The following is a 12,066-nucleotide window of genomic DNA, read 5'->3' on the forward strand; positions in this document are numbered from 1 at the left end:
TATGTTTCATCATTAAAACTTGTTTTGTCTTCAGTTACACTAGTGGTGTTCCTCAAGGTTCCACTTTAGGTCCTCTCTTTTTCATCATTAGGGCTTGTTTTGTCTTTAGTTACACTAGTGGTGTTCCTCAAGGTTCCACTTTAGGTCCTCTATGTTTCATCATTAAAACTTGTTTTGTCTTCAGTTACACTAGTGGTGTTCCTCAAAGTTCCACTTTAGGTCCTCTCTTTTTCATCATTAGGGCTTGTTTTGTCTTTAGTTACACTAGTGGTGTTCCTCAAGGTTCCACTTTAGGTCTTCTCTTTTTCATCATTAGGGCTTGTTTTGTCTTTAGTTACACTAGTGGTGTTCCTCAAGGTTCCACTTTAGGTCCTCTCTTTTTCATCATTAGGGCTTGTTTTGTCTTTAGTTACACTAGTGGTGTTCCTCAAGGTTCCGCTTTAGGTCCTGTCTTTTTCATCATTTGGGCTTGTTTTGTCTTTAGTTACACTAGTGGTGTTCCTCAAGGTTCCACTTTAGGTCCTGTCTTTTTCATCATTAGGGCTTGTTTTGTCTTTAGTTACACTAGTGGTGTTTCTCAAGATTCCACTTTAGGTCCTCTCTTTTTCATCATTAGGGCTTGTTTTGTCTTTAGTTACACTAGTGGTGTTCTTCAAGGTTCCACTTTAGGTCCTCTCTTTTTCATAATTAGGGCTTGTTTTGTCTTTAGTTACACTAGTGGTGTTCCTCAAGGTTCCACTTTAGGTCCTCTCTTTTTCATCATTAGGGCTTGTTTTGTCTTTAGTTACACTAGTGGTGTTCCTCAAGGTTCCACTTTAGGTCCTCTCTTTTTCATCATTAGGGCTTGTTTTGTCTTTAGTTACACTAGTGGTGTTCCTCAAGGTTCCACTTTAGGTCCTCTCTTTTTCATCATTTGGGCTTGTTTTGTCTTTAGTTACACTAGTGGTGTTCTTAAAAGTTCCACCTTAGGTCAATCAATCAATCAATCAATCAATGTTTATTTATATAGCCCTAAATCACAAGTGTCTCAAAGGGCTGTACAAGCCACAACGACATCCTCGGTGTCGAGTGGGTCTGACATAATATTGTGAAAGTCCAACACATCAGCGAAAGTCCAGTCCATGGTGGGGCCAGCGGGAACCATCCCGAGCGGAGACGGGTCAGCAGCGTAGAGATGTCCCATCTGATGGACAGGCTAGCGGTCCACCCCGGAGCAGAGTAGAAAAGAAAAGAAAAGAAACGGCAGATCAACTGGTCTAAAAAGGGAGTCTATTTAAAGGCTAGAGTATACAAATGAGTTTTAAGATGAGACTTAAATGCTTCTACTGAGGTCCTCTCTTTTTCATCATTAGGGCTTGTTTTGGCCCGCCAGTTCAATAAAAAAAAAACTCATATTTTTGCATCAGATTCCTAAAAACATTAAGAGTGCTGTCATAGAGAGAAGGTCCATAAAAAGCTTTCTGGGAATGTGGCCCCTGAATCAATTTAGTTGCTATTGAGTTCTATTTTGGGCCTAAAAATGGCAGACGGTTTTCCAAGTATGGCTTCTTGAGACTTTTATGTCCTGACAGACGTCTTCTGCGATTTATGTGACGATTTTCAAGGGGGTGGCGCCAGAAAGTCAATTTTGCAATTTGGTGTTTGGTACCCCCCAAAAGACCAGAGTTTTTGTGCATGTTAAAGGCCTCAAGTACGTGATTGAAGATGGAGAAAAATAACGAAAATAGGGCCCTAAAAAGCTCCAGATTTGTCTTACATTAAGTAATAATGGAGTCAGTTGTTCCAGTGACTAGTGGGTACCAGCAGACTGCATGCTATCATGCTTTCAGGACAACACCATTCAATGACATCATACTCAAGCCCCGCCCATAAGACACAAACAGTAACACCTCCTCCCCATAAGACCATGTCAAAGATGTTGTGCTGGTAGGTAATGTGTGTGTGTGTATGTGTGTGTGGCTGCACCTTGCACGTGCGGCTGACTGTGCAGGCTTTTCCTGTCGTGAGCACGGAGAGGTAGACTTGCATTCGGGGGTAAAGACAAAGAAAACTGTCTCGGGTTAGTTTTGGTGATCTGGATCAGGCGGTAAGTAGAAATGGTGAGTCGGCGGAGCGAGTCCAGAAGGCCATGGACAACCAGGGAGATCGGCCTTCTTGGCGTCATGAAGCAACCACTCACTGGACACAACATTAGGTACACCAGCACTGAGCTAAATAAGCAGAAACTCTTACATTTATACATCAACATGTACATTATTGCTTCATTAGATGGTGTACCTAATGTTGTGGCCAACATAACACCTGACAAGTAGGAGTGTCCCTTTTCACACTTTCGATACTAGATGGAGTATTGGCCGATGCCTATATTGATCCGATATCGATATCGGCAGGATACATACGCACCTGTATCATTTAGTGGTGTGGAATGTTAGAAAAGGTTTGACCAAGTGAAATGAGTCAAACAATGATAAAGTATGAAAAACACTAATTTATTCATTATTAACCGTCTGGAATGGACTTATGCTGTCTTTAAGTTGAAGTGGAGTGGTCATTGTGTTTTTTTGGCGATGATAAGTCATCGAGTTAAGCTCATGATGCAGTAAGTTGAATGATGCGGACACGTATGTTACTGGACACTTTCTCATACTTTGTATGTATCCTGACACCTTTTTTTTTTATACTTTCGACATGATATCTATATTGGAGCATTGAGTTTTGGCCGATATCAATATTGATTTGATACGATATCAGCAGGAATCATACATTATCATTTTGTAGTGTGGAATGTTAGAAGACGCTTGATGAGGTGAAATTAGTCAAACAGAGAACGATGGTCGGTATGAAAAACACTAACATATTTATTTTTAACCGTCTGGAATGGACTTATGCTGTCTTTAAGTTGAAGTGGAGTGGTAATTGTGGGGTTATTTTTGGCGATAAGTCATCGAGTCGATGCAGTCATGATACAGTAAGTTGAATGATGCGGACACGCTTGTTACTGCATACTTTCCAATGCTTTGTATGTGTCCTGATACAGCCTTTTTACTTCTGATGTGATACCTATATTGGAGCATTGAGTTTTGGCCGATATCAATATCGATTTGATACGTTATCGGCAGGAATCATACATTATCATTTTGTAGTGTGGAATGTTAGAAGAGGTTTGATGAAGTGAAATGAGTCAAACAGAGAACAATGATAGTTATGAAAAACACTAACCTATTTATTATTAACTGTCTGGAATTGACTTATGCTGTCTTTAAGTTGAAGTGGAGTGGTCATTGTGTTTTTTGGCAATTATAAGTCATTGACTTAAGCTCATGATGCAGTAAGTTAAATGATGCGGACACGTTTGTTACTGGATATTTGCTAGTAAGCGTCTGCCTTAGATACTTTGTATGTGTAAGTAATATGCAAGTAGAATGATTTGATCATTGTTTATATTGACACATGTCACCTTTTACATTGTTCAATGTCTATTACGTATGTCTAACTTGTGTGCTAGTGTTTGCTTAGCTGTTGTGTAGCTCCTAGTAGTCTATAGCCTAGCATGTTTACCTTTTGTAAATGACTTTAGTCAAATAGAAGAAATTGTGTTCTTATTGGAGGACATTTAGATGTCAAGTGTCTGTCCAGCTTTGCACAAGTAAACACTCTGCCGGACCGTTTGTATCACACATGATATCACACAAAAGTCAACACTCTGCCGGACCGCTTGTATCGCACATGATATCACACACCAGTAAACGCGTTGCAGGACCGCTTGTATCGCACATGATATCACACAACAGTAAACGCGCTGCGGAAACACTTCTATCACGCATTATATTGCATACAAGTAAACAGCTGCAGGACCCCTTGTATCACACATGATATCACACACGAGTAAACACGCTCAAGTACCGCTTGTATCGCACATGATATCACACACCAGTAAACGCGCTGCAGGACCGCTTGTATCGCACATGATATCACACACGAGTAAACACGCTCAAGGACCGCTTGTATCGCACATGATATCACACACCAGTAAACGCACTGCAGGACCGCTTGTATCGCACATGATATCACACAACAGTAAACGCGCTGCGGGACCACTTCTATCGCACATTATATTGCATACAAGTAAAGAGCTGCAGGACCACTTGTATCGCACATTATATCACACAGGAGTAAACACGCTCAAGGACCGCTTGTATTGCACATGATATAACATACAAGTAAACACCCTGCAAGACTGCTTGAATCGCACATGATATCACACACAAGTAAACGCGCTGCAGGACCGCTTGACTCACACATGATATCACACAAAAGTAAACATGCTGCAGGACCGCTTGTATCGCACATGATATTACACACCAGTAAATTCACTGCGGGACCGTTTATATCGCACATGATATCGCATACAAGTAAACACGCTACAGGATCACTTGTATCGCACATGATATCACACACGAGTAATCACTCTGCAGGACTACTTGTATCGCACACAAGTAAACACGCTCCAGGACCGCTTGTATCGCACATGATATCACACACAAGTAAACACCCTGCAAGACTGCTTGAATCGGACATGATATCACACACAAGTAAACACCCTGCAGGACTGCTTGAATTGCACATGATATCACACACAAGTAAACACTCTGCAGGACTGCTTGTATCGCACATGATATCCCACACGAGTAATCACGTTGCAGGACTACTTGTATCACACGCAAGTAAACACGCTCCAGGACCGCTTGTATCGCACATGATATCACACACAAGTAAACACCCTGCAAGACTGCTTGAATAGCACATGATATCACACACAAGTAAACACTCTGCAGGACTGCTTGTATCGCACATGATATCCCACACAAGTAAACACGTTGCAGGACTGCTTGTATTGCACATGATATCACACACAAGTAAACACTCTGCAGGACTGCTTGTATCGCACATGATATCACACACTAGTAAACGCGCTGCGGGAAAGCTTGTATCGCACATGATATCCCACACAAGTAAACACCCTGCAAGACTGCTTGAATCGCACATGATATCACACACAAGTAAACACTCTGCAGGAAATGCTTGTATCGCACGTGATATCCCACACAAGTAAACACGTTGCAGGACTGCTTGTATTGGACATGATATCACACACAAGTAAACACTCTGCAGGACTGCTTGTATCGCACATTATATCACACACAGATAAACACGTTGCAGCACTGCTTGTATCGCACATGATATCACACACAAGTAAACACGTTGCAGTACCGCTTGTATCGCACATATCACATAAAAGTAAACACGTTGCAGGACTGCTTGTATCGCACATTTTACATGCTAGTGCATACAATTCCATACTTGTTTTTTAGAGATATGGGACATTAGATATGGGACTGGGACACTCCTAAGCAGAACAAAGTGGATCCTTGACATGACGTTTAAGTTGTGATGTCATGCAGTCTGGCAGGACTAATCTGACGTGTGTTCCAGTCCAGCAAAGACATGCACAGACAGTCCATGGCAGGACACTTTGTGAGTGCAACCACAGGACCATGGGAAAGAAGTAGAGTGTGTCTGTGTGTGTGTGTGTGTGTGTGTGTGTGAGGGGGGTGTGTGCGAGTGTGTTGATGGCGTGTGGTCACTCTCAGAGTGGGGAGCTGCTTCTCCGCTGGCTCCCTGGTCTCCCCTCCCCTGGTCCCCCCATACCATCTCTGTCTGCCGCACCTCAAAGGCTGGCTCCTCCCCCTCTTCTTCTCCCCCTTCGTCATCCTCACCCATGTGGCAACTCTGTGGGAGAACACATCCTCATACTTCTCATCCACTACACTCAGGACACTTACACACGCTGTGGAGCTGGGGTGTCCAAACTCTTTGACTGGGGGGCCGCATTCATATCATATTAATATGGTGGATGTATCATTAATATGATGGATTTATCATTAATATGATGGATATATCATTAATATAATGAACATATCATTAATATGATGGACATATCATTAATATGGTGGATATATCATTAATATAATGGATATATCATTAATATAATGGATATATCATTAATATGGTGGATATATCATTAATATGATGGATATATCATTAATATGATGGCTATATCATTAATATAATGGATATATCATTAATATAATGGATATATCATTAATATGATGGATATATCATTAATATAATGGATATACTGTATCATTAATATGATGGATATACTGTATCATTATTATGATGGATATATCATTAATATAATTGGATATTAACGTGAAATTTTGACTCCTACCTTGTTTACTTCTGTGACAACCTTCTTAATGTTTTGTAACCAATCGGAAATATCAAGCAGCTAAAATGTGCCAAACATAGATAAGTGGGGAGAGAGTGTTTTGCATTTTTCCCATCATGCATTGCATGGAATATAAATGGGTGTAATTTTGATTTATTTGTGCGCATGGACATTTTTTCCTAACATCCACAAAGTTCAGTGAGCAGGTTGTGTTGTGTGTGACCATAAGTGTTGACTTTTATGGAAGTGGCATATATTATTTTTGTTTGCACCATGACTAGGGAAGGTTGTTTGGATTGTGTCATAGAAGTAAATGCTACGCTATCATTTTAAAATACATTCAAGGGTCACTGATCTGATGTACTAATGTTGTCCACAAGATGGCAGCAAATATGTTGCCTGGTGATGTTTTGTTGAACTCTTAAAAAAATTTTTTTGCACCATGACTAGGGAAGGTTGTTTGGATTGTGTCATAGAAGTGAATGCTGTGTTATCATTTCAAAATACTTTCAAGGGTCACTGATCTGATGTACTAATGTTGTCCACAAGATGGCAGCAAATATGTTGCCTGGTGATGTTTTGTTGAACTTTTAATATCTTGCGGGACAAACTGAAGAGGCCACACTCGGCACAATTTGGACACCCTTGCTTTAGAGCAGGGGTCACCAACGCGGTGCCCGCGGGCACCAGGTAGCCCGTAAGGACCAGATGAGTCGCCCGCTGGCCTGTTCTAAAAATAGCTCAAATAGCAGCACTTACCAGTGAGCTGCCTCTATTTTTTAAATTGTATATATTTACTAGCAAGCTGGTCTCGCTTTGCCCGACATTTTTAATTCTAAGAGAGACAAAACTCAAATAGAATTTGAAAATCCAAGAAAATATTTTAAAGACTTGGTCTTCACTTGTTTAAATAAATTCATTTATTTTTTTTACTTTGCTTCTTATAACTTTCAGAAAAACAATTTTAGAGAAAAAATACAACCTTAAAAATTATTTTAGGATTTTTAAACACATATACCTTTTTACCTTTTAAATTCCTTCCTCTTCTTTCCTGACAATTAAAATCAATGTTCAAGTAAAAAAAAATTTTATTATTGTAAAGAATAATGAATAAATTTTAATTTAATTCTTCATTTTAGCTTCTGTTTTTTCGACGAAGAATATTTGTGAAATATTTCTTCAAATTTATTATGATTAAAATTCAAAAAAAATTATTCTGGCAAATCTAGAAAATCTGTAGAATCAAATTTAAATCTTATTTCAAACTCTTTTGAATGTCTTTTAAAATTTTTGTTCTGGAAAATCTAGAAGAAATAATGATTTGTCTTTGTTAGAAATATAGCTTGGTCCAATTTGTTATATATTCTAACAAAGTGCAGATTGGATTTTAACCTATTTAAAACATGTCATCAAAATTCTAAAATTAATCTTAATCAGGAAAAATTACTAATGATTTTCCATAAATTATTTTTGTAATTTTTTCAAAAAGATTTAAATTTGCTAGTTTTTCTCTTCTTTTTTTCGGTTGAATTTTGAATTTTAAAGAGTTGAAATTGAAGATAAACTATGTTTCAAAATTTAATTGTCATTTTTTTCATGTTTTCTCCTCTTTTAAACCGTTCAATCAAGTGTAAATATCATTAAGTATTAATAATAACATAGAGTTAAAGGTAAATTGAGCAAATTGGCTATTTCTGGCAATTTATTTAAGTGTGTATCAAACTGGTAGCCCTTTGCATTAATCACTACCCAAGAAGTGGCTCTTGCTTTCAAAAAGGTTGGTGACCCCTGCTTTAGAGTAAATACAAATGAGCAGAGGGCTTACCTTTGCCATGATGTCAGCATATGACATATACAGGTGGTCGACGTCAAGTTTTCTGTGGCGAGACACAAAAAGACTTCATGAGTCCACCCACGTGGCACACAGCCACCCGAGGACGCTCCTACATTTTCTCAGTGAGAGCCGTGCGGCTGAAATGCAGAATGAGCTGATGAAGGGGGTCGGGCTTGGCGTCCGTCTCTTCCTCCTCTTCCTCTTCTTCCTCCATGGCTTTCTGTGGGTTGCAAGGAAAGACCTCAGCCCAGGCAGGACCACCGTCCTCGCCACGGTGACCGGCGCTCACCGACAAGTCGTCAATCATCTTGTCCTCAAAGGAGTAACCTTCCGTCTCCAGCCAGTTGCGCTTGTACGCGTCCAGGAACATGTTGGTGGCCCTGTGCCTGCGGGAGCGAGTGGACACGTCACCCGTGTGAGCACACCACCGGCGGGTGATGCAATAGTTACGTGGGGATGTTGTAGAGCGGCGTCATCCTGAAGCACGCCACCACGGCCCGACGCCGCTGCTTGGACAGCAGCTTATGCCACACCATTTTCTTGGACTTGAAGGGATGCTCCGTCTGAAGAGAGAAAGGAGGACTACTTGTCCTGAAGCTGCAGAAGGTCATGGAGTCTGCTGGTGGATGTTGTCTCTACTCACCACCTCGATGTGGTACAAGACCGCAGACACCTCCTGGACCCTCTTCACCACCTTCTCCGGGTCCTCCGCGTCTTCAGCCTTCCCAGACATCTCCTTGTACAGAGACATCTGCCAGCGCATGGCGGGGTCTTCCACCTAGGAGTCAAGGGGCTTTACTTCTCTTCATGGATACCTAGGGGCCACACCTGTTGTGTCAAACTCAAGGCCCAGGGGCCAAATCTGGCCCGCCACATCAGTTTATGTTGTCTAACAAATGAGATTATTTGGCCCACTACATCATTTTTATGTGTGCCGCCACATCATTTTATATGGCCCGCCACGCCGTTTTATGTGTTCCGCAATGTTATTTTATGTGGCCCGCCACACCATTTTATGCTGTCTAACAAATTATTTTATTTGGCAAGCCACATCATTTATGTGGCCCACTGCATCATTTTGATGTGGCCCACTGCATCATTTTTATGTGGCCCACTACATCATTTATGTGGGCCACTACATCATTTATTTGGCCCAATACAACATTTTTACGTGGCCCGCCACATCATTTTATGTTGTCTAACAAATTACTTTATGTGGCCCACTACATTATTTGTATGTGTGCCGCCATATTATTTTATCTGGCCCGCCACATCATTTTATCTGGCCCGCCACGTCATTTTATATGGCCCGCCACGCCGTTTCACGTGTTCCGCAATGTTATTTTATGTGGCCGGCCACACCATTTTATGTTGTCTAACAAATTATTTTATTTGGCAAGCCACGTCAATTATGTGGCCCACTACATCATTTTGATGTGTTCCACCATATTATTTTATATGGCCCGCCACACCGTTTTGTGTTCCGCTGTTATTTTATGTGGCCCGCCACACCATTTTATGTTGTCTAACAAATTATTTTATTTGGCCCACCACATCATTTATGTGGCCCACTGCATCATTTTTATGTGGGCCACTACATCATTTATTTGGCCCACTACAACATTTTTATGTTCCGCCATGTTTTTTCATCTGGCCCGCCACATCAGTTTATGTTGTCTAACAAATTACTTTATGTGGCCCACTACATTATTTTTATGCGTGCCGCCATATTATTTTATTTTATTTATTTATTATTTTGACGCCACGTCATTTTATATGGCCCGCCACGCCGTTTTATGTGTTCCGCAATGTTATTTTATGTGGCCCGCCACACCATTTTATGTTGTCTAACAAATTATTTTATTTGGCAAGCCACATCATTTATGTGGCCCACTACATCATTTTGATGTGTTCCACCATGTTATTTTATATGGGCCGCCACACCATTTTATGTGTTCCGCTGTTATTTTAGGTGGCCCGCCACACCATTTTATGTTGTCTAACAAATTATTTTATTTGGCAAGCCACGTCAATTATGTGGCCCACTACCTCATTTTGATGTGTTCCACCATATTATTTTATATGGCCCGCCACACCGTTTTGTGTTCCGCTATGTTATCTTATGTGGCCTGCCACACCATTTTATGTTGTCTAACAAATTACTTTATTTGGCCCACCACATCTTTTTGTGTGGCCCACTGCATCATTTTTATGTGGGCCACTACATCATTTATGTGGGCCACTACATCATTTATTTGGCCCACTACAACATTTTTATGTGTTCCGCCATGTTATTTCACCTGACCCACAACATCAGTTTATGTTGTCTAACAAATTACTTCATGTGGCCCACTACATTATTTTTATGTGTGCCAAAATATTATTTTACCTGGCCCGCCACATCATTTTATATGGCCCGCCACGCTGTTTTATGTGTTCCGCAATGTTATTTTATGTGGCCCGCCACACCATTTTATGTTATCTAACAAATTATTTTATTTGGCAAGCCACATCAATTATGTGGCCCACTACATCATTTTGATGTGTTCCACCATATTATTTTATATGGCCCGCCACACCGTTTTGTGTTCCGCTGTTATTTTATGTGGCCCGCCACACCATTTTATGTTGTCTAACAAATTATTTCATTTGGCCCACCACATCATTTATGTGGCCCACTGCATCCTTTTTATGTGGGCCACTACATCATTTATGTGGCCCACTACATCATTTATTTGGCCCACTACAACATTTTTATGTTCCGCCATGTTTTTTCATCTGGCCCGCCACATCAGTTTATGTTGTCTAACAAATTACTTTATGTGGCCCACTACATTATTTTTATGCGTGCCGCCATATTATTTTACCTGGCCCGCCACATCATTTTATATGGCCCGCCACGCCGTTTTATGTGTTCCGCAATGTTATTTTATGTGGCCCGCCACACCATTTTATGTTATCTAACAAATTATTTTATTTGGCCCACCACATCATTTATGTGGCCCACTGCATCATTTTTATGTGGGCCACTACATCATTTACGTGGCCCACTACATCATTTATTTGGCCCAATACAACATTTTTATGTGGCCCGCCACATCAGTTTATGTTGTCTAACAAATTACTTTATGTGGCCCACTACATTATTTTTATGTGTGCCGCCATATTATTTTACCTGGCCCGCCACATCATTTTATATGGCCCGCCACGCCGTTTTATGTGTTCCGCAATGTTATTTTATGTGGCCCGCCACACCATTTTATGCTGTCTAACAAATTATTTTATTTGGCAAGCCACATCATTTATGTGGCCCACTACATCATTTTGATGTGTTCCACCATGTTATTTTATATGGCCCGCCACACCATTTTATGTGTTCCGCTATGTTATTTTATGTGGCCCGCCACACCATTTTATGTTGTCTAACAAATTATTTTATTTGGCAAGCCACATCAATTATGTGGCCCACTACATCATTTTGATGTGTTCCACCATATTATTTTACATGGCCCGCCACGCCGTTTTGTGTTCCGCTATGTTATTTTATGTGGCCTGCCACACCATTTTATGTTGTCTAACAAATTACTTTATTTGGCCCACCACATCTTTTATGTGGCCCACTGCATCATTTTTATGTGGGCCACTACATCATTTATGTGGCCCACTACATCATTTATTTGGCCCACTACAACATTTTTATGTGTTCCGCCATGTTATTTCACCAGGCCCGCCACATCAGTTTATGTTGTCTAACAAATTACTTTATGTGGCCCACTACATTATTTTTATGTGTGCCGCCATATTATTTTATCTGGCCCGCCACATCATTTTATATGGCCCGCCACGCCGTTTTACGTGTTCCGCAATGTTATTTTATGTGGCCCGCCACACCATTTTATGTTGTCTAAGAAATTATTTTATTTGGCCCACCACATCATTT

At 40.6% G+C, this 12,066-nt stretch overlaps 1 protein-coding gene across 1 annotated transcript in view; it reads right to left on the reverse strand.

Moving 5' to 3' along the window:
- ryr1b (ryanodine receptor 1b (skeletal)) overlaps positions 1-12,066 on the reverse strand; it is a 297,504-nt gene that overhangs the window by 114,031 nt on the left and 171,407 nt on the right. The window contains exons 76-81 of the mRNA XM_062060917.1: positions 8,770-8,904; positions 8,577-8,689; positions 8,416-8,512; positions 8,240-8,346; positions 8,118-8,169; positions 5,710-5,790 (exon numbers count right to left, since the gene is read on the reverse strand). Coding sequence (XP_061916901.1) covers positions 5,710-5,790; positions 8,118-8,169; positions 8,240-8,346; positions 8,416-8,512; positions 8,577-8,689; positions 8,770-8,904 — 585 coding nt within the window. The remainder of the gene's footprint in view (positions 1-5,709; positions 5,791-8,117; positions 8,170-8,239; positions 8,347-8,415; positions 8,513-8,576; positions 8,690-8,769; positions 8,905-12,066) is intronic.

The sequence above is a fragment of the Entelurus aequoreus genome, linkage group LG10 (genome assembly GCF_033978785.1).
Source record: "Entelurus aequoreus isolate RoL-2023_Sb linkage group LG10, RoL_Eaeq_v1.1, whole genome shotgun sequence".
Classification (NCBI taxonomy): Eukaryota; Metazoa; Chordata; class Actinopteri; order Syngnathiformes; family Syngnathidae; genus Entelurus; species Entelurus aequoreus.